The following is a 22,200-nucleotide window of genomic DNA, read 5'->3' on the forward strand; positions in this document are numbered from 1 at the left end:
TATACAATTTAGATACAAATGATAGTTAATATTAAAGATCTTATGTAGAGTATACTCATAAATGCATTCAATGTCATGCATAGTTAACAAATTCATTAAGCTTGAAGGTAGGGATCACACAGTTTCATTTAAGGAAAACAGATATGGGTTAGGTGTGGAAACAGTTTACATACAGACCTTTTAAGAAAATGTAAATACGCTTTACATACACACATCAACATTAGAATGCTATTTACTAGGTTGGGCTGTGTGAGGGTAGCTGTAGGAGGTGAGAACTTAGTGAGAAGATATAGAAATTGTTGAGAGCTTAGATAGGCTCATAGGAAGATAACTATGAGAGTTGTAGAGTTTGGGAACCAGAGTGAGAACCCCCTTGGATTAGGTTGGGTGAAGGCAGGTACATTTCCATTTAGTGGACAGGAGTTTGAATAGTTGGGTTTTGAAGTTTTCTGAGTTTGGTATGGTTCTTAGTGTGGAGGGAAGGGAATTCCATTTTTTGCTTAGTGAGAAAGATAGAAGAAGTTGGCCAGCAGGACATTTAGGTTTATGGATAGTAATTAAGTTCTGATTTTCAGATCTGAGAGCTCTGTTGGGTGTATAAGGGGGAAGGATGTTAGTTAGAGCGGGACATTTTGTTGGATGAAATATGAGTCTATGTGCAGTAGTGAGTTGGAGATAGTCTAGGTAGTCTGGGAGTTCAGGCCAATTCAGGGATTATAGGGTTAGGCAGTGAAGGGTGGTATTTTTAGATTTAGAGGCAAATTTAAAAATTTTGTTGTAGCGGTGTTCTAGTTTAGAGGTGATAGAGGAGGACAGTGAAAAGTAATTTCTGTATTGCCATGACACTCGTGAAAAGTACTGCATAATTAATAAAAATAAAAAAAAACATGCAAGCTGTCAAAAGAACCAATTTTGCTGTCTTTTCCATGTTGTATCTGAGCAGCCAAGTGCTCCAGATTATGTGTGCGTGTGTGTGTGTGTGTGTGTGTGTGTGTGTGTGTGTGTGTGTGTGTGTGTGTGTGTGTGTGTGTGTGTGTGTGTATACATATATTTTGGTTGAAAGGCCATGGTCGAGGTACACTTTTCACGCAATGTGAAAAGAGGGTGTTCCACATTTTGATTGTTTGTCACACATTACAATGATCTGTGTTGGTCTCTTAGCAGGTTGAGACCTATGCATGGAGACTTTTTTAACTTTTACATTTAATCAGAGGACATTGTGACCAATTTGGCAAGATATTTTAGTGGTCTGAATTTTAGTGGTCATTCCTTTGAGTGAGTTACAGCTATTTAGATTTGTTATTCTAACGTTCTTACATGCCCTGGTGCAGAATGTAGTGATTGTGGTGTAAGAGCCTTTCAACTACCAATTTATTACTTACTATGACAGTAATAAGAATGTTGATTATGTCATGCATTTTTATTTTTTATTAATGCATGAGTTCTTACTTGCTTGTTCTATGCAGTTTTGGATGTCCCTGTGTTAACCATTGTCACTTCAGCAGGATGTTTCAGCTTACCCTTTGTAAAGAGATACATTTATGCTATTTTGCACTTACCTGCATTCAGACTGATGTCATACCATCTAGGTGTTAAACCTTTACTGTTTTGTAAGGTGCTGCAACCTAATTTCACCTCACTCATGAAAGAATGTAACTCCATGATCCACCCATCGCTCGTCTATTCCTAGCTAATCCATCCCACTAAAGCTCACTAGATGAAGACGAGTCACTGCATTAGTGGCAGAAACCATTTTATGGACTATGGATAACTAATTCAAAATGTTTCTTTATTTTAAAGGTTTTTATGAACTTCCCAAATATGCATATATCATGATTAAAATGTTGATAATGGTTGAAAACTGCTCATGAAAAAAAAACAAGTATATGCTTACTGTTGTTCATTATCAATGAGGAATTTAATGTATTACAGCCTGATGCTTTCATTTAGTTCTAGTTATTTATCTGGAGAAGCGTGTGTTCTGGAATTCATGCACATCTTTATGCCTACGATAGAAATCCACATTCTGGAGTGTGAAGGTTAGTTGGAATCTGTTCAGTTTTTTGAGTAATTAAGTAAGTAAGTAAGATGAAATTTGTTTTAGTTTCTCAAGCAGCACAGAACATGAGTGTAAGGCTGCATTCTGCTGAATGACTAGTGTTTTTTTGTTTTGTTTTTTTTATGTGACCTACCACTCCTTTTGAATAAGTGAAGAAAATCTGAACTGCTATGTATATAGACAGTTTATTTTTTCTTTCTGTTCTATGTATCATATCCACCAACCGTCCACTGCTCTTCTGATGCAACATCTCTTTTTAGGTCAGATCATGACAAGGTAACAGTAAAGGTCATAGTTGAAAAAGGTATTTGACCAACCCATGCACTCAGTTAACAAATATAAATTAAGGGATAGCCAGGTCTTCACCATGCACAAAGCAAGAAGCACATATAAAATAATTTCCTTTGTGCTAGATTTAAATAAAAAAAAAAAATCCCTTGCATATTTACTCTTTTTTTTGGGGGGGGGGGGGGGGCAACTAAGCATCAACATTTGAAAAGGCTCTATTTTGAAAGTTCAGGTACAGTTTCAAAAATCCTAGCTGTGATCCTGCTAGACAGAGAGAGACAGAGAAATTATCCAACAGGGAAAGGAAAGGACAAACAGTAAGGCAGACCAGAATGGTGTAGACAGGACTGCAAGAAAGACAGCAGAGGATGACAAGGAGAGGGAGAGAGACAGGTCATTTGCTCTGGGTGTGGGATAGCAGCATGCCACAGTGAATGGTAGAGAAGGCATAGAATGTGCTTGTAGCTGAGGTCACCAAACGGAGATGGAGGGGTCTGGGACCATAGACAGCAAATTAGAACATATAGGAAGGGGGTCCACAGACCCATGAAGTCAGAGACATCAATGGGCAATAAGTGAAGGATCTGAATTACTACAGGCAAGTGACAACCAATAGATGGAAGTAATAGTGCTCAGGTTGAATTGGGCAGCGACTATCAAAGGAAGGGAAGGAAAAACAAAGGATGAGCACTGTAAATAGATGGAAAGGTTAGAGAAAAGGTAGGAGGCTCAGGGTACACAGTCAGAGGAAGAAGCACACGTAGAAAGAAGAAGGGAAAATATATCCAAACAGGTAGCTATATTAGAAAAAGTGCAGGAGAAAAAAAATGTGAATAGTGAAAGGATAATAGGGCAAAGACAAACAGTCCAAGAGAGACTGAAAAGGTTACTTAGGACAGCAGGGAGGAGAAACACAGGCAACACAAATAGTCCAGGAGGGGTATAGAAAGATGGTGTGGTCAGCTTAATATCAACAAGGACAAGTATGGGAAGTCAGGTAGGCAGACGAGGTCTAGAAGCTGTAGCTTGAGAAAGCACAGCTAGTCTAACAAGATTATGGGATAGGAAGGCTCTCTGTGGAGAAAATGGGAAGGGGCCATCTTGCAAAAGGGAATTCAGTTACAAGAATAGCTACATGAGCTGGCAATTCCAAGAGTAAGATCATAGTGCTAGTGTCAAAGGAAAAAACTTCAAAGACCAATTCACGTTAGGTTCAAGCAAGGCACCCTTTATTACTTGCAGCAAGGAGACAAAGCATGTAGGCACAAGATTTGTCTAGCTCTTTGGTGATCACTATGTTATTCTTATACAGTTCTCTTCATGTCACACAGAAAATGTTACTATTCTATTGCTGACGTAGTTAGACACAGCTTTCTGTATTGTTGTACAGAAAATGTTACTAGACTTATTGCTGACTAGGTTAGATTATTTGCTTGCTTGCAAAACATTTTGAGAAAAACAACCTGGCCTTGGGCTTATTTTAGCCCACCTTAACTTTACAATTCTTCAATTGTGCAGTTCTAATACATGTGTTACATTTTGTCTAGATTCAAGGTATATTTCTAGCTTTGGTACAAGTAATGCTGACTATGGTTTAAACTTTCAAGCATCTATTGTTTTCTTTATCAAAGCTTCTAGCAGCTGCATACTTTCTCATGGCATAAGCAGAAATGAATATCTCTTTGTTAAATTTCATGACATTAGCAGAAATGAAATGTCTCTTGTTAAGTTTCTAATAGCTGTGCAGATTCATGCAGTGTGAACAGAATAAATGTATTAACCCTTTTAAACCTCAAATGCACTAAGCATGCATATTACTATTACATATTTTTCTAACAGCTAGTATAAATGGTCTGAGGGCTGACACTAGAAAGAAGAGACTAGCTGGTGACCATGATGATCACAAGAGGCAGAACATATCCACATACAATGGTCTGCATTGGTAGAAATTACTTAACAGAAGGGCCCATTGAAGAAGTTACCAGGAGTACCAAAGATATAGCTACAATGTACTTGCTAGTAGGGGGCACAGCAGCCTTAACTGAAGTTGTGCAGGTGCCCAAAGCATTTAAGAATGAATTGTGGGGGCACAGTAGCCTTTACTAAAGTTGTACTGCTGCTCAAAACATTTAGGAATGAATTGGGGGCACAATGGCCTTTACTGAAGTTGTACTGGTGCCCAAAACATTTCAGAAGGAATTGAGGAGCACATCAGCCTTTGCTGAAGTTGTACTGGTGCCCAAAGCATTTAAGGAGGAATTGAGGGGCACAGTAGTCATCACTGAAGTTATTCTGGTACCCAAAGCATTTAATAGGATACAGCAGTTCACTGATGGCTAAGGAAGTGGGAAGGTTGCACAGGTACAGGACAGTAGATGAAATGGGTAAAATGTGCGAAAAGGAAGTGTTGTTTGGCAGTGATTGACTCCACTTCAGCCCAGTGGGAACAGCAATGCTGCAAGTTAGGTTGAAAAAGTATATTAAAATAATTGCACATTTAAAGTGAAATGGAAGGGGGTACCAAACAACAAAGGCCCACAACACTAGTGACATGTAGTATTGAGTGGGTGTACTGCACACCTGCTAAGGTCATGTTGGCTTACGTCACATCAGACAGTGCCCTCTTTTCTGAAAGGTAGAAAATTGATGAGTGTATGGGAACACAATACTTCTCCCTCCCAACCAGGTAACTTAAGTGAGTCTGTCAGCAGAGTGGGGAGGGAAGGCACTTTCCTTTCCTCACAGTGATTCTCTGACCACAAGATTCACAGTTAGGCCACTCTGTACCACCAACTCTATTTATTGGGGGCTTTCATGTTAGGAAGAAATTGACCAAAGGTTTTCACCTAGCCTAGGGCTGCCCATTTTCCATCCACACTGATCGAATGGGTTGACTGGGTACAGGTGGTGGAGATTAGGCAGGAGTCCTGTGAAGTCAGGTGATGGAAAATAAAGATGAAGGTGGCAGAAGATAGAGTCAGACTACAGAAAGGGAAGAGGAATCATGACGGAGCATAAAATCTACCAGCAGATCACAATGGTGCAAAGGAGTACTTGGAAATGCAAAGAGTTATAAAACCAAATGAGTGAATTGCATAACTGTATATCAGTGGGGGATGTAAGAAGTGTATCAAATTCAAAATGATACTTACTCATAGTTAGTACAGATAGAATAGAAGAGTCATTGTGTGCACAAGGAATTGGCATAAATGTATGATTCCAGAGAAAGTAGATTTCAAAAAGGGGGCAATCCAAGAGTAGAGGGAGTAGCAGCTATAGAAACACATTTCTGAGTTGGAAAGATAAAAGGAGATGGTGGCTAATGTGTTCTAAGTAAGGATGATATCGCCAACATCCTGGCAGACAGGTTCAGTGCAAACTTCACCCCCCTGTCACCCCCAAAAGGGCCCATAACCATATCAGAAGAATGTAGAGTCCCTGAAATCACAGACACACAGGTTAAAACAGCCCTCTCCAAAGCCAAAAACACAGCATCAATGGGACCGGACGGTGTACCAGGCTGCGTCCTACACCAGCTCAAAGACAAACTAAACCCTCACCTAAAGACACTGTTCAAACTCAGCCTCTCCACAGACTACATACCCATAGAGTGGCACACAGCAACAGTTATTCCGCTCCACAAAGGTGGAGGCACAACAGACCCCCAGGAACTATCGCCCTATAAGACTGACTAGCTTGGTCTGCAAGGCTATGGAGCGCATCATCATGGAACTCATTAACAGAGAAATTGGGAACCTCAAAACACTGGACCCTACCCAGCTCAGCTTTGTTAAGGGCAGATCATGCCTCCTAAACCTGGTGGACTTCTTTGAGACAGTTACCAAGGCTATAGATGAGGGAAAGGTGGTACACACAGCCTACCTAGACTTCACTAAGGCCTTCAACACTATTCCCCATTCTGGTATTATTGACAAGTTCACCAGCCTGAACATAAACCCCTACATCACAAGATGGGTTACCAACTGGCTCATGGACAGAACCCACATGGTGAGAGTTGGGGGAGCTAGGTCTGACTCTAAACTGGTTACAAGTGGCATTCCCCAGGGCTCAGTCCTAGGACCCCTCCTGTTCAGCATATACTTCTCAGAGGTACAGGCAAGCACAGAAGGACTATGGCTTACCAAGTTCGCAGATGACTGCAAACTAGGGGCTATAATTGACTCTCTGGCTGACACAGACATCCTTCAAAAGGGTCTCACTGAGACGGATGCCTGGTGTCAAAATCATGGCCTCAAGCTAAATGCCAAAAAGTGCACAGTCATCCCCTTTGGAAAAAACAAAGTACCCACAAACTACCACATAGGTGGTAGTCCCCTAAATACGGAAGAAGTAATAAGGGATCTGGGGACCCAAGTAGATAGTAATCTCATCTTTGATAATCACATTGCCAAAGTGGCTAGAAAATCCTTCTACGTGGCCCACCTCATCACAAAAGGATTTGCATCCAGATCAAAAGAGGTCATTGTGCCCCTCTACTCATCACTCATCAGACCCATCATAGAGTACAATGCCCCATTTGGGATGTACCTTACAAGACACCTGCAACAGCTGGAAAGACTACAGAAGTACCTCACCAAAAGGATCCCTGGCATCAAACAGATGCACTATGCAGCTCAACTGAAGAAACACCAGCTGTACTCAGTTGCATACCGCCTACTCAGAGGTGATCTCTGCCTGACATACAAGGCCATGTCCAACCCAGAATTGATGGACATGCTCCACCTAAAGAAAACCTTATCCCCTCGACCTACATGCTCCAGGGATCTAAACCTCACCACAACAATAAATAGGATGTGCTGAAGGGATAGATTCCTGTCCCAGAGACTTCCCATGCTTTGGAACAAGATCCCATCCTACATTAGGCAGAGCTCCTCACTAACACTCTTCAAAAGAAACCTTGACAAGTGGATGAGAAACAGAAAGTTTACCCCGGGGATCACTTCAGCAGCTCTGTTGGACAGAGGCACAGGGAACTAATTTAAGGGGGCGGTGAAAGCCAACATATTCTGGCTAGGCTTATAAATGCCTTCGGGCAGATAGCCTAGTACCTACCTATGAACCTATGATGATCTTTTGAAGGAAGAACTAATGTCATGGGAAAAGGGAGAAAAGGACAATTTCAAAGAGGGGTTTCCGTTCTTCTGAAGTAGAATGGAATATTCCAGCATCAAGGATGGGAAACTATAATAAAAAGTTGAAATTATGTGGATGGAAAGATTTGTAAACTTGGCACAAGAAGAGAATAGAGAAAGTAGAATATTTAACATAGTACTTTGCATGAAAAAAGGAGGTACATGGGTAAAAGTGAGAGTACAATTGATGAACAGTGATAAAGTCAGACAGTGACTTATTACTGGTTTTAGAGAGGCCAAACCTGTCACTAAAATGCTGGTAGGAAATTAAAGATCAAAGAGATACAAAACAGTGGGTTGACAGTCAATAGTGACATGGGAAACTGAAAGTCTATCAATTTAGCAAGTTCGGTAACAGTAATGAAAAAAATAGATTAATTAAAATAAAACCAAGAAAGGCACTGGAGGAAGGAGCAGGCAGGGGAAGATCAAGAGAAGGGAAAGACCAATGCTGTTTAAGCCCAAAGTTAGAGAATTACTGTGAGAAAATAACAAGGCCTAGAAGAAACAGAAGGAGTCAGCAGGTGAAGTCAATGCAACACGTGTGTACAACTTTATATTATTGGTGCCTTAGTCTCATTCGTGGTAAATCATTAAAGATTGAAGTTCGAAAATAATGACAGACATTTGCGTTTCAAACTTTATATCCTTCAGAAAACTTGTGCTAATGCAAAACCTGTTATTCTATCAACTTTCTAAGTTTGTAGGAATAATATTTAAAATTGTCCCTGTTTCTGGACCTTTGTCACATTTTTATTTATGGCTTTGTCCAGATTTCTTGCTCTAAGAGGTTGAGAGGTATGCTCTGCAATGCAGTTTGTTGGAGAACTGAAAATTGTGGATCCAGAAATGTAATTAATTCTGGACTCCAAAGTAGCTTAAAGAGGTAGAGAGTGCTAGTTCTCTCTATGTTGCAGAGAAGGAAGCCCTGAATGTTTATAATGCGTGTAAGTCTTTTTCAAAGTACAGGCTGGGAATAAAACTGACATATAGTTGCCATTTATTCTTCATGAGGACAAAAGGACAAATTCTGTATACTTGTGATAGATGCACGATTCTTAAGTACAACGCTGAACTGTGAGTTGTCTGAAGTGAGCAGATGAGAGGCAGTTTGGGAAAACAAGGAGACAATATTAAATGAAGCAAATGATCTGTGTAGAATTAGATAAATGAATTTCTCACAGTTACAAGAACTCTCAGAGGAGTTAGAACTGTGAAAAGTTGCTTAAAAGAGAGAAAATGTAAAAACAAAATGTGAAAACGTAAAATAAAACAAGAGTCATGAGATTGATGTGAAACATGAAAAGCATGGGAAAGATGTTGGTAAGTTTTTTTTTTTTAATCAGGTGTGTCTTAAAAGAATAGCAAAGAGAGAGAGTTGCAAACCAGATACTCCTGACATCACTTTATATTCTCACTCCAAATGTCTAATCAATAATAAAGGCTCTGTTGCCATGGATATAAACTTTCCAGCTATCTCCGTTACCAGCTTGGTGGATATGGGCATCCTGAGGCAATGTAGAAATTGTTGCATGTTTACTGACAAGAAGTTAATTTTCAAACAAACTGATATGGTATTTGAGAGATGTATTTATATGAAGTCACTGGAGGCAAAGCTCTTACATAAAAGCTCTCCTAAAGTCAATAAGGTTGTCAGTAATACACATGCTGCACCCATCACACACAATTCAGAGCAGGCATATATACTTACATATGCTGAGACACTTAAATGTAACCTTCCTAAACCCCAAAGACCTCCTAGATAAAGCACACAGAAGAAATACCCTCAGCAGCCCCGCATGCAGTCTTTCAAAATAACACCCATATCAACACATACAGTCACATCTCATGAAGCCTCTACTTCTTAGCCTATAAGGCAAGTCACCACACAATCCAACATTCTGGTTATTGCAGACACCATTGTGAGACACACTGATGTCCCACTCATCAAGCTGATTAAGGAGAAAGTCACAATCAGTTGCTTATCAGTGGCCAAGATCTGCCACATTATGCATGCACTCAGGTCACTGGCCCACAAGTACCAGCATGACTTTGTCATAGTCCACGTGGGTATAAATGACCTGAGACATGCCTCTCTAGACTATATGAAGAGAGACATCATGGAGGTCTCGGAATGTGTGTTCCAAGTTGGTTTGAGCCTTGCATTGAGTATGATTTCACCTTCTCCAAGGATGACACCACAATACAAACAAAAGATGACAGATTTTAATAACTGACTTTTTTTTGGTATCATTCTAAGGATGCAATGTTTGTCAGCATGGAAGGAGATGGTCAACAGACCACACTGCTTTACCAGGGATGGTCTACACCTCTTCTCTCTAGACTTTCAAATATTAGTGAAAACATTGTCCTCTGCCATTGTGCCTTTTTCAGGCAATGCCAAACTGAAAGTACTTCCAACATAGCAAATTAAAACCAAAAAAATCTAAAGGTGTTACTGCTCAATGCTAAGAGTTTAAACAAAAAAAAAAAAACTTCACAACTTAAAAGCTATCTTCACCCTAGAGAATGCTGATATCTGCGCAGTCACTGACACATGGTTTAAAGTCTCAGAGAGTACACTTGACAGTACAGGGTTATAATGCCTTTTATGTATTTAGACTAGCTACTATACAAACAGGAACTAAAGGTGGAGTTGTCTCAATTTACATAAAAAAAATATACCTCAAGACTGGTCAAACAGAAAAATATACTTGAGCTTCTCCAAATTCATATCACCATAGGCAAAATCCAATACCATTTCTTTACAAGCTATAGCTCCCCCTGTATGACCCAGAAAACCCATAACATGTATTTCAACTTATTATAAATACTCACCATCCAACCCAATACCATATTCATGGGCATTAATCACCTCAGCATTAACTGGGTATCATATACGATACCAAGCATACAGACACAGAGATTCCTGAATTTTGTAAACACAAACTCCCTGGACCAAACTGTCAGTACACCAACCAGACGTTCAACCATACTGGATTTGGTCCTTACTAACATAGGAGAATGTTGCACACCCCCTAGTTTAATGTCTTCTCTGGTAAGTTCAGACTACAAATGGTCTCCTTTGAAGTAAAAATAAAACCTGAAACCCCAGTTAACCTTGGAATACTCAGAAACTGCTCTGAGGCTAACTTCCTACTATTAAGTAATAACCTGGCAAAATTTCAGGTCCCCATAATCCCTGAGAATACTGCAGTCTATGCAGAACTGTACACAGAAATACTATATAAGCATGTTAATAGCTGCATAGAGGCAGCTGTTCTAAACAGTAAGAAATATATAGCTAACTCAAAAAACAAGCCATCCTGGTGGAACCACAACATTAATATGCTGTATCACAAAAAGAAGAATATCATGCAAAAATTAGGAGGTACAGCACCCAGCAGGATAAAAGCACTCTCATCAAACTAAACAAACAACGCAGAGGACAAATAAAGTCTACCAAAGCCAAATTTGAGGTAACTTTCACGTCCCAGGCCAAGGACAACCACAAAGGCATTTTTATCTATGTCCGTAATCTCAGAGGCAGTACACAATTATGTGCAGAGCTCTTTGTAAATGGAGCCACCTATACTAAGCCAGAAAATACAGCAAACATACTGGCCGACAAATTCAGCTCCAGCTTTACCCCGTCTCCACCTCAACCTTCCCTCACGAAATACTATCCAATGTAAAGCCTCCCTGCTACCACTAGGAAACTGGTCTTTAACACTCTCTCTAAGGCCAAGAGCACTGCATCAGTGTGCCCAGATAATATCCCAGGATGCCTTGTAAATAGTGTGAAACATGACCTACCAGTCCCTCTGGATTTGCTATTTAACTGTAGCCTCCAAACAGGCATCATGCCTCATGAACAGAGAACAGCAACAGTGAGTCCTCTACACAAAGTTGGACCATCTACAGACCCTGGAAACGACAGACCTATAAGTCTCATTAGTCTCATACACAAACCCATGGAATGAATTATCATGGAAATGATCAGTAATGACATAGGAAACCTCCAGACACTGGACCCAACCCAATTTAGTTTTGCCAAAGGCAGGCCAGGCCTACTCAACCTGGTGGACTTATTTGAGAAGGTCACTAAAGCAATGGATGATGGGAAAATGGTTTGCACTGCCTGCCTTGATCTGGCCAAGGCATTTGACACAATACCCCACTTGGACATTGTTGACAAACTCAAGAAGTTAGGTACAAACCCTTATGTCACCCAGTAGATAGCCAGCTGGCTTACAGACAGGATCCAGGAAACTAGAACTGAGAAGTCCACCTCTACAAAGAGGCCAGTCACAAGCGGAGACCCTCAGAGGTCAGTACTGGGCTGCTTCTTTTTGGCATTTATTTCTCTGAAATCAAAGCCAATGTTAGTGGCCTCTGGCTGACTAAATGTTCAGATGATTGCAAATTAGGAGCCTTCACTGAATCCGCCACTGACATAAATTTTCTCCAGGAAGGGCTGACACAAACAACTGGTGTCAGAGCCATGGACTAAAGCTAAATGCCAAGAAATGCATAATAGTATCCTTCGGGAAGTCATCCATCCCTGGCAATTACCATATTGACAACACACCCCTAAGAGTTGACCCAGTAGGCAAGGACTTGGGGACACACATAGACAGTAATTTAGCCTTTGACCATCACATGTCTACAGTAGTGAGATAATCATTCTATGCTGTGCAACTTACAAACAAAGGTATGGCATCTAGGTCCAAGGAAGTCATTGTTCCTTTGTATTTGGCATTCTTCAGACCTATCAATGAGTACAATGTCCCCTTCGGTATGTATCTAACCAAGCATATCCAACAAATGGAACTTCCATAGAGGTTCCTCACTAAAAGAATACAGGGCATAAGTATCATGTCCTGTGCAAATTGCCTCATGGCCGTATCCCTGTATTCTGACTGATACAGGCAGTTGACAGGAGCTCTATGCTTGACATACAAGCTAATGTCAGACCTCACTCTGATAACCCTCCTGCATATCCATAAAACAAATGGCACTAGAATTACACATTCTAATTATCCATTTTAAAGACTTAAACCTTGCCTGTGATACAAACCGGACATTCTGGAGAGATAGATATGTATCCCAGAGACTACCCCTTCTCTGGAACAGGCTCCCCATCCATGTGAAGCAGAGTTTCTCCTTAACCCAATTCAAGTGTAACTTGGACAATTGGATGGGGAACAGGAAATTCATCCTTGGTTTGGCACCTATACCCTAATGTACAGAGGCAGCATGTTAATGGTTCATCTTCCAGGACCCTGCTTGTAAATGTTTCATCTTCCAAGCCCCTGCTTATACTTATCAAGGGTACCAGAACATGCCAGAGATTAGGGATACATGGCTAGGCTTAAAAAGGCCTTTGTGGTTGTTAGCCTAGTAAACACCTCTATATCCAGTGACTAATGATATGTGTATAAGTTGTCAAAAGATGATTCAGTTTGCTAAAGTGTATAAAATGAAATAAGTTAGCTTACAACCTAAAACAAGGCATGTTTTGTAACAAAGAAATTAAAATGAGTTATTTGTGAGTACAGTAAGATAATATTAATTGACATAGAATTATAGAGTACTTTTGTAAGAAAATGACAGAATTTATAGCATGACGATCAGATAGACATCGGACCAAAGAAAGTGAAAATTAACAAAGCATTGTGTTTAAAACAGAAAATGCTTCAAAATATAATGCAAATGTCAGTACTAACATTTAAAATATTGAATCTGAAAGAGAGTAAACTGAAGCAATCTGTGCATAAATTGTTTACTTACTTGGGCCATGTAAAGCCAGTGGGTCAGAATGTGCTGACTTGTTAATATTATTTATGTGTTTGTCCATTCATTCTTTCATTTTTTTTTACTTTTGGTTGATTGAGTTAATCCCACATGGCCTACCTTCAACAGAGAATTAAGGTGCTATTCATATAGACTAGGAGAACACTGGCTAAGACACAAGGAAAGTTCCAATACTCTTTAATAAGTGTCACTGCATCTTTTACATTCACCTGAGCTACAGCAAGTGGACCTCATTGCAACATCTCATCCAAAGGACAGCACATTAGGAGTGCAGCTCATCCCTTACATGTTATAGTAACTGTTAAAGTGAGACCCAGACAGCATGTGTAAAAAGAGAAATTAGGGGGTTGTGGTTAGATAGATGGATGGATGGATGGATGGATGGATGGATGGATGGATGGATGGATGGATGGATGGATGGATGGATGGATGGATGGATGGGTGGATGGATGGATGGATGGATGGATGGATGGATGGATGGATGGATGGATGGATGGATGCATGGTCGGTTTGCTAAGAGTTTATTATAGTGAGCTAGACCTTCAATGTTGTCAGTAGTATGCATTCCAAGGATAGTTCTAGGAGGTTTGAAAGGTATAACCACGAAGGAAATAAACAGAATGGCGTATGTCAGCATTGTTCAGAAAAAAAAGAGCTTCTTGGTGCTAACCAGGGATTGTAGCCAATTAAGCTTACCGAGGAAAGCTCAGAGGTATGTGCATTTAAGTTGCCATTTAGAAAACAAATGATGTTTCAGGCTTCCATTATCTTATCAGCTCCTGAAGTGTTTTACAGAGCTTGTTGCAGAAATTGACAACAGGCTTGACTTGAATCTGTCATCAGTAATATTGATGTTACACTAGCATGGGGTGTGACCAAACAAGAAAATGACAACAGACTGAGTCACTGTAAAAGCTGACTTACTATAATTTTAAAATGAAAGAGAGTCAGTTAAAAATCAAATTTAAAAAGCATTGACAACTACTCTGGATGGCTTGAAGCTTAAAAAAGTCAGAAAAGTGGTACAGATACCTTCACCAGAGGATGAGTAAGTAGTCATGGTATTTCTTGGTTCAGTTCAGTATTGTTTGAAGTTTATTCTAAATATGTCAGAAATAAATTAGTCATCAAGTAAATTATTGGGAATTGGATGAGGAAGATTATGCATTATTTATTTATTTCACATTTGTTAACCGGGATAGTCCATCTGGGTATAAGCCCATTTTCAGTGGAGGCCCGGGGAGAAAAGCTCCAGAAATACAAATTACATAGACATTAATGTAAAAGGAACAAATACAATAATATAAAAAGAAAAAATACAAATGTACAATTAGCATCTTAGATATAACATCAAAATTATAGGAATAATAAATAGTATACAATGATATAAAAAATTGAATAAGAAGTAATGAGTTGATTAGTTTTCATAGAAGATATTTGAAAGTATGTTTAGCTTTTTAGTCAGGTTAGTATAAAAGCAGAAAGAGGAGATGGTTTAGAAGACGGGAATATATCAAGTATGTAAGCAGAGGTTCACAGAATGGGGAATAAGACATACAGAGAAGATGCTATCCTGGGTTAATACAGGAGCAGGTCCACTTGCTATATAGCTAGTCTTTTAGGTGTTTCTTGAATAAAGATATGTTTGTGATGTTTAAGACATGTTGGGAAATACTGTTCCAGATTTTAGAGATGTGGTGGGAATAAAGGGAATCCCCAGCCTTATTGTTGCCTTTGGAGACTTGTAAGATTATTTTATGTAGAGAACGGAGTTGGCGAGTATTTGTTTAAGGTTGGATTAGTTGTTGCAGTGCTGGGATTCTGTCTAGCTGGTACACTAAGTGCTGAGTAAATAAAGAGTTGGGTATAGGTCAGGTGTTGGGGGAGTAAGGAGAAGCAGTGGTGAGACCTGTGTGGAGAATTTGTGGCAAACTTACCTATTTTGTTATAGCAGGATTCAAGTTTGGAAAGGTTCAGTTTTGCTAAGCATGGTAAAGATCATGGAATCATTAAATAGAGTAGATAGAAGGTGAGTTCTGGTGATATCCAATCTGGCTTGGTTTGTAAGAAATGGCTTAATCTGGTAGATAGAGAAGTTTAATATGTGTTTTTTAATGGACTGAGAAAGGTGAATGTTGAATTTCAGTTCATTATCAATTATAACACTTAGTAGCTTAGTTTGAGAGGTGGAAGTTATGAGCATGTTGTTAAAGGAATATATATGGAAAGAGGTTGAAGGTATGGATGATTTGTTGAGATGAAGCATGAGCTTGGTCTTGTTTGGATTCAAGGTAAGGTTAGATTTGTTTAGCCAAGATTCTACTTGTAGACAGGATTGTTGTGTGATTTCCCCTATCTGTGTGAGGGAAGATGCATTACATATGTGGGTAGAATCATCTGCATATTGAATAACTGAGGCTAGATGAGTGGAATGATGCAATTGATTAGTAAATATATTGAAAAGGAGGGGACTTAATATGGAATCTTGTGGGAATCCAATATTAATGGAAAGTAAAGATGATAGCTCCTGTTTCCACCTAACAGCTTGTTGTCGTTTAGTTAGGTAACTGTGAAACCAAGATAGGGTAGTGTGGCTAATGTTTAAAGTGGCTAGCTCGGATAATAGATTCTGATATGAAACTGTGTCAAAGGCTTTAGACAGATCAAAAAAGATTGCAGAGACAAGTTTGTTTTGGTTTCTGTATTGATTTATAGTATTTAAAAAAACTTAGTAGGGCAGTTGTGGTGCTATGGTGGGGCGAAAACCATGTTGAGTATGAGATAGGAGATTGTTGGATAGAAGGTGATTTAGAAGTTGGGTATGAATGCATTTTTCAAGTATTTTAGAGAGGGGGGGGTGAAAGGATGGCAATTGGTGCAATTGGTCTATAGTTTGTGAGTTCCGTAGAATTTCCACCCTTATGCAGAGGAGTAACACAGGAGATTTTCCAGAGTAATGGGACATAGCTTTCAATAACAGAGTAATTGATAAGGATTGATACAGGATATGTGATAGCTTCAGCAGCAATTTTAAGAAATTCTGATAGTAAATTATCTTCAGCAAGGCTGGAAGGTTTGAGGTTTTTAAGAAGTTTGTATATGGTGCGAGTTGGAACAGGTTGTAAGGAGAAAGTATTTGCAAAATTATTATTGATGGATGGGACCGTGGGAGATGTATTTGGTTATGTTTGCTGCGAGACTGTATAGAGTTTATGAAGAAGGAACAGAACTGTGTTGCTATATTATCAACTGAGGGAGATGTATTAGGATGTGGTAGTGTTGCCAGGCTGAAGAAGTTTGTTAATGGTGAACCAGAATTATTTGGGGTTGTTTTGATGATTTTTGCTGGGCAGTGATATAGTAGTTCTTTTATCTGCTTTTATTTGGGATTTTGCTTTATTTCTAAGCTGTTTCTATGGCTTTAAGCTATCTTGATTTCTGTTTGTTTACCATTGTACCCATGCATTGTCCCTTTGTTTCAAAAGATCTTTGGTGATATTTGATAGCCATGGTGAATGGTACATTTTTATTCTAGCAGTTCTACAAGGGGCTAAGCTGTTTAAAATATCCAGGAAGGTAGCACTGAAGTGTTATACAGCAGCAACAAGTGGTAATATTTTTAGGGGATACCAATTTATTTGTTAGAGTAGTGTATGAAATGCTTGAGTACTGAATTTTGTTTTATTATGGATTAGTCAGTAGACTGATTGCTTTGGTGGACTGAGATTGTGTCTAAGCAAAAAATTGGGTAGATGGTCACTGATACCGTTAGGGAGACATCCTGACTGGAGAGATGAAGGAGATTTGTTAGTGAAAGTCCAATCTAAAATTGAGTGCCTGTTAGTTATTTTATCTATTCTGGTAGGATCTTGTATTAGTTGGTAGAAACCATGTAGGTTTATACAGTTAGATGAATTATTGTTGTAATATGTGGTCCAGTCTACATTAAGGTTTCCCATTATGATAATTTCCTGGTGGTAAGTTAAGGATAGCCAGTAGAGAATTTCTTCAACTGTCATTGAATTGTCACCTGGGGGAATATAGACGGCTACCATAATCAAGGTTTTGTTTTTATTAATGTTTAGCTTACTGAGAAGTATTTCACTATTATTAAATGAAGGGAGATGTGTGTTAATGAGTTATAGTTGTAAGTTTTGTTTGAAAGTTATGGCTATACCACCTCCACATTTAATTTGATGGTCAGATCGGTATATGTTATATCCAAGGGGTAGGATTTCATTGTTTTTGACATGTGGTTTTAAGCCAGGTTTCAGTCAGAATGGTAATGTCAGGGGGGTATAAATCTAGCAGAGGATGTAGATCATGGACCTTATTTAGTATACTTCTTAAATTTAAGTTAAGTAACAGAAGATAATGTCCTTTGGTGTGCCAGGGGATTATAGGGGAGTTTCTTGGGAAGTGTGTTGAAGTTAAGTTTGGATTTACTTGGGGGCCAGGGCTGTGATGTGTGTCACCATTCAGATGTAATTGTGATAGTATACTGAGTACAGCTTTTATATTTTTGTGTAGTAAGTTGTGGTTTGTTAAGAGAGGCTTAGATTTAGAAATGGTTTTATGGTATTTGAGTGGAAAGTAATATATGTAAGTAGTGTTGTGGAGCTTGGATATAATTTCGAGCTTGATAAAGGGGGTTTTGTGAAATGGAAATGCAGTTGTAGAATGGTGGGGGTGATGAATAATGGTGGGAATTTGGAAGTAAGTTAGGAAGTTGAGGAAGGTTAGTGTGAGAAAGTTACCTGTATGAAGAGATAGTAGTTTAGTCATGAATGTTGGGTTGATTGTGATTTAGGTGACATACTGTATCTTGATTATATAAGGATATGAGATGAGGGAAAATGTATAAGAGGAGAATAGAAAGAGTTATAGTGTTTGAATAAGAAGTTAGCTAGAGTAGGTAATTTTGTGAAAAGGAGTACATTAAGGGAGAACAGAGGTATGTTAGTGGAGATAATACACTGGGTTTAATAAGTGCTATTTGAGAAGAGAGTTAGTGCACAGGTGGGAGGTATAATGTGATTGGATAATTGCTGTATGATGTGGGGAGGGCATAGTAGAATCAGATTGGTTGTGTCAGGGTGGAGGGTGTGAATAGTTAGAAATAAATGTGGGAGTAGTGGGGGGTAGGAAATGGGGGCAGGGTAGGGGAGTGATGTGAGCCAGAGGGCAGTGAGAGCAAACATAGTAGGGTATAGCCAAAAACGACTACAGAACCAGGAACAATCAACTGCTTTGCTATGTCCAGGAATGGAAAGATAACAGTACAGGTAAGTGAAGAAAAACACATACTTCTACAGTCAAATAAGCTATAACTACTTAGAGACCAATTTAATAACAAAGTAAATAATGAGACCAACTAGTAAAATGAGCAATAACAGGAAAGGAGGGGGGTATCCGATAGTGTGCACTCCCAGCAAAATATAGAAAAATTGCTCAAGCAACAAAACAGCAGAATAAGCACATACACTGTAAATCCCTTTCTGTGTGATTTCTGATTCCTTGTAAGCCGTAAGAACGGCCATGAAGATAAAATTGTGGTGCAAGAAGTTTGGAGCTAATTGGTATAAAGGGCACTGTAGCTGTTTCTTTTAAATGGATAAGGATGGCCGCAAATGCAGAAATTCATGTACAAGCTGTTTTAAGAGGTAACAGGTTTGCAGAAAAAAATGGGCCTATAATAAAAAGAGAGAAAAAATGATAATAGTTAATAACATATACTATAGGTATAAAGGAAAAAAACAAACCGTAAAAAGTTGAAAATAGAGGTCTAAATACAGACAGTAATGCAACAATTGCCCTATACATCTGTATATACAACCCTGTAAACATACAATAAAAATACATTTAGTAAGATGTTTACATTGGTTACAGACACCTCAGTACTCCATAAGGTGAGAAATGTCAGTTAAATTAAATCTTTTCCACTGAAAGCATCAGTGAAAAAAAGTATTTAAAAAATATTAAAAGTAAAAGTATTACCAGAGTGTTCTGACAGAAGTGCTCATAATTAACTATTTTTATGCGACTATTTCTGTCACTTTACAAGAAGATGCAAACTAGAATGAACTGGTGCAGTGATTTTGCAAAGAAAATAAAGCAATGTATAATTCCACAGTAATAATGACTGTCAAAAAATATGCTCAGAAAGAAAGGCAGCTGCTTTCAGTAGCATATGACAGTTAATTTTCATGAATATATTTAAGGAAAATGTGGAAGTAGCCATAATCCACTGAATATTTTCAAGAAGGGGAGAGGGTTCCTCCTACATGGAGGTTGCAGGCATGTTTTGCTTTGCAATAAAAACTTTATTTCAGTATTGCTAAAGGTGTATTTCAGTGACACTGATTTGTGTGACTGGCAGTCTATGGAATTTTGGCAGTCTCTGAATTATTGTTGGTGAGTTGACTTGAATCCTTCAAGAAGTTAATATACAAAGCACCACTGAGACAACAATGAATGTTGGCGCAATTACATACTATGTATGACATACTTGTGAATTGCAAGAAAGTGATTCTGTGATGCAAATAATTCAAGATGTAGTCATGAGAGATTGGCCCAGACGAGAATACTGCAATGAGAACAGAGATACTGTCATACATTTGATTTAAAGAGACGATTAGTTATATATAAGGCTTACTGTCCAAGTATGATATACTGATAGTGCCAAATCAGACAAGGAAAGAAATATTAGCAAGAATACATGAGTCAGTCAGTTGGTAAACATTTATGGACATGCTTAACCCTAAGCACTCTACAAAGTTTTTCATCTCAAATCTCAGTTGGAAATTGTGAACTGTAAAGGAAGAGCTTGTATTGCATTACTGCAGCCAGATATACAGTATATGTACAGCTAGAACAGTGATTCAGAGGTCTGTTGTGTATAATGCTTATCAATACATTTGTCAACATGAGAAATTCCCTTAGTAATTTCCAAGAAGATAATGAAGTAAGGCTTGAACATGTTTGCTTCAATATCAGGAATTTTTGGGTATGATTTCTGTGGGCTGTTATCTGAAGTTTCCTGAGGCTATGAAGTTAACAGATGGTACTGGCAGAGGATGGATAAGCACACTGAAAGCTGTATTTTAGGCAAAAAAAAATACAGATATGGTAGTAACAGACAGTCATCTACAATATATAGCTGTGGAGTTCAAGAGTTTTGAAATACTGTACACTTCAACATTTTACCTCCAGTACAATGGGAAATATAAAGACAATGCAGAATGAGAAAAAGAAACTCATGAAGAAGTCAAAGAGCATTAACAGTAACCATTACACCAACTACCACTTAGCTTTATTGGAATATAAAACTACTTCAGTGCAAAGTTGCAGAATATCACCTTATCATTTACTGAGAGATTGTAGATTAAAACGGAGGACATTATCTGCATCTCCTACTGACTCCCGACAAACAAATGCAAGTTTAAGGCAAACTGTAATAGAATAATTTGAGAGAAAAAAAATCTGTTATGATCAACATGCAAAGTCTATGTCACTTTTAAAAGAATGAAAGTTAAGAGAGAATTCAGCAGGATTCCACAGAGAAGCATTTAAAGCAGTGTGAACAACCAAGACCATTCAGAGTGTTCATACTTTGGATGGAAAACAGCTTAGAAGGAACCAGAGATATATGTTTAAAATGAATATGTCTTAGCAACAACTGTGCATAATACAGGGACTGTGCTCATGATGTCCCTGAAAAATGCAGAGGATTCAGAGATGTTTCAAGAGAGCTATGCAGGTGGTGTCTCAAGAAGCATGTCCAAGTAAAAATGCTAAAGGGGAGAGCTCAATTGACCTGTTGAGAGAATTATGAAAGGAAGATGTTCCTTGTATGGTCACTCAGCATTACAAACCACAAAGTTCTCTTAAGTATTTAGGTTTGGAAGACTAGTCAGCAAACCATCTACATATTAAGAATGTTCTTTCTCTCTCTGTGGTGTAGAAGGATAAAGCCTTTATTATAGACCAGGCGCCCTGACTTTGAATAACAGCCTTGGACACTGAGGGGCCCAGTTGGGGGACAGTGTGAGTCAGTGTCTAGCACCAGTTTGCCCACCCTGGGAGAGGAAGAGTGGTAATTCTGGTTGGCCACTCACCACCAGCAAGCCTTTAGTCCCATTCAGAGTCATGTATATGTATCATGCGGCCTAGTTTCCTGCACACAGCTGCTCAGCCTGAAGGTAAGACTGATGAAAATGGCAGCACTTGGTGTTGTGTCTCATCCCATTATTCATAGTTTTAAAAAAACAATGTTACTGTGAGACAGAAATGTAAAGAAACTAGAATGAAAGCATTCAAGGAGGTCAGAAGGCACAAGACAGGTGTGGAAGTCTGGTAACAAAAGCTGAAAAAAGTGGGCTGTTTTATATAGTAAGGGTAAAAAAGAAAAGTTGCCATATGGAAGAGTGAAACTGAACATAGGTAACAAATTTGAGGAAGAAGGACGAAAAAGTAGAGATTCTAAACAAATGTGTTTGAATCTTTACTAAAGGTAAGGAAAGCAGAGCTCATAAATGAAAAGAAGGAAGAGGATAAAGGCCAGAGCTGCTCTTATGGGATGAATGACCAGGGTCAGCTAGAATGGAAGCTACTTGGTGTTCAGTACAGTCATGGAGGATAAAACAAAGGAACTGGATAGTATACATCTCAGAAATTTCAAGAATTTGAACAAAGTGTTGATATGTTTTCTAACAGAACTGTTCAGCAGATCCTCAGAATTGAGGGAAATGTCTGAACACTGAAGGTGTGCAAGTGTTTCTCCATTCCACAAGGGGATATTGTAACATCCAGGCTTTCAAATATGAAGTGAAACAGATAGACAAAATGTGTTGTGCTGCCAGCTGTTTGACTGTACAAAAGCAC

At 38.8% G+C, this 22,200-nt stretch overlaps 1 protein-coding gene across 3 annotated transcripts in view; it reads left to right on the forward strand.

The window, feature by feature from the left end:
- LOC122813455 (E3 ubiquitin-protein ligase HECTD3-like) overlaps positions 1-22,200 on the forward strand; it is a 770,789-nt gene that overhangs the window by 285,823 nt on the left and 462,766 nt on the right. For all 3 annotated transcript variants that reach the window (XM_044085771.1, XM_044085770.1, XM_044085772.1), the window contains one exon: positions 1,951-2,039. In XM_044085771.1, the coding sequence (XP_043941706.1) occupies positions 1,951-2,039 (89 nt within the window). The remainder of the gene's footprint in view (positions 1-1,950; positions 2,040-22,200) is intronic.

This window comes from Protopterus annectens, chromosome 10.part0 (assembly GCF_019279795.1).
Source record: "Protopterus annectens isolate FY-2018-M chromosome 10.part0, PAN1.0, whole genome shotgun sequence".
Classification (NCBI taxonomy): domain Eukaryota; kingdom Metazoa; phylum Chordata; order Ceratodontiformes; family Protopteridae; genus Protopterus; species Protopterus annectens.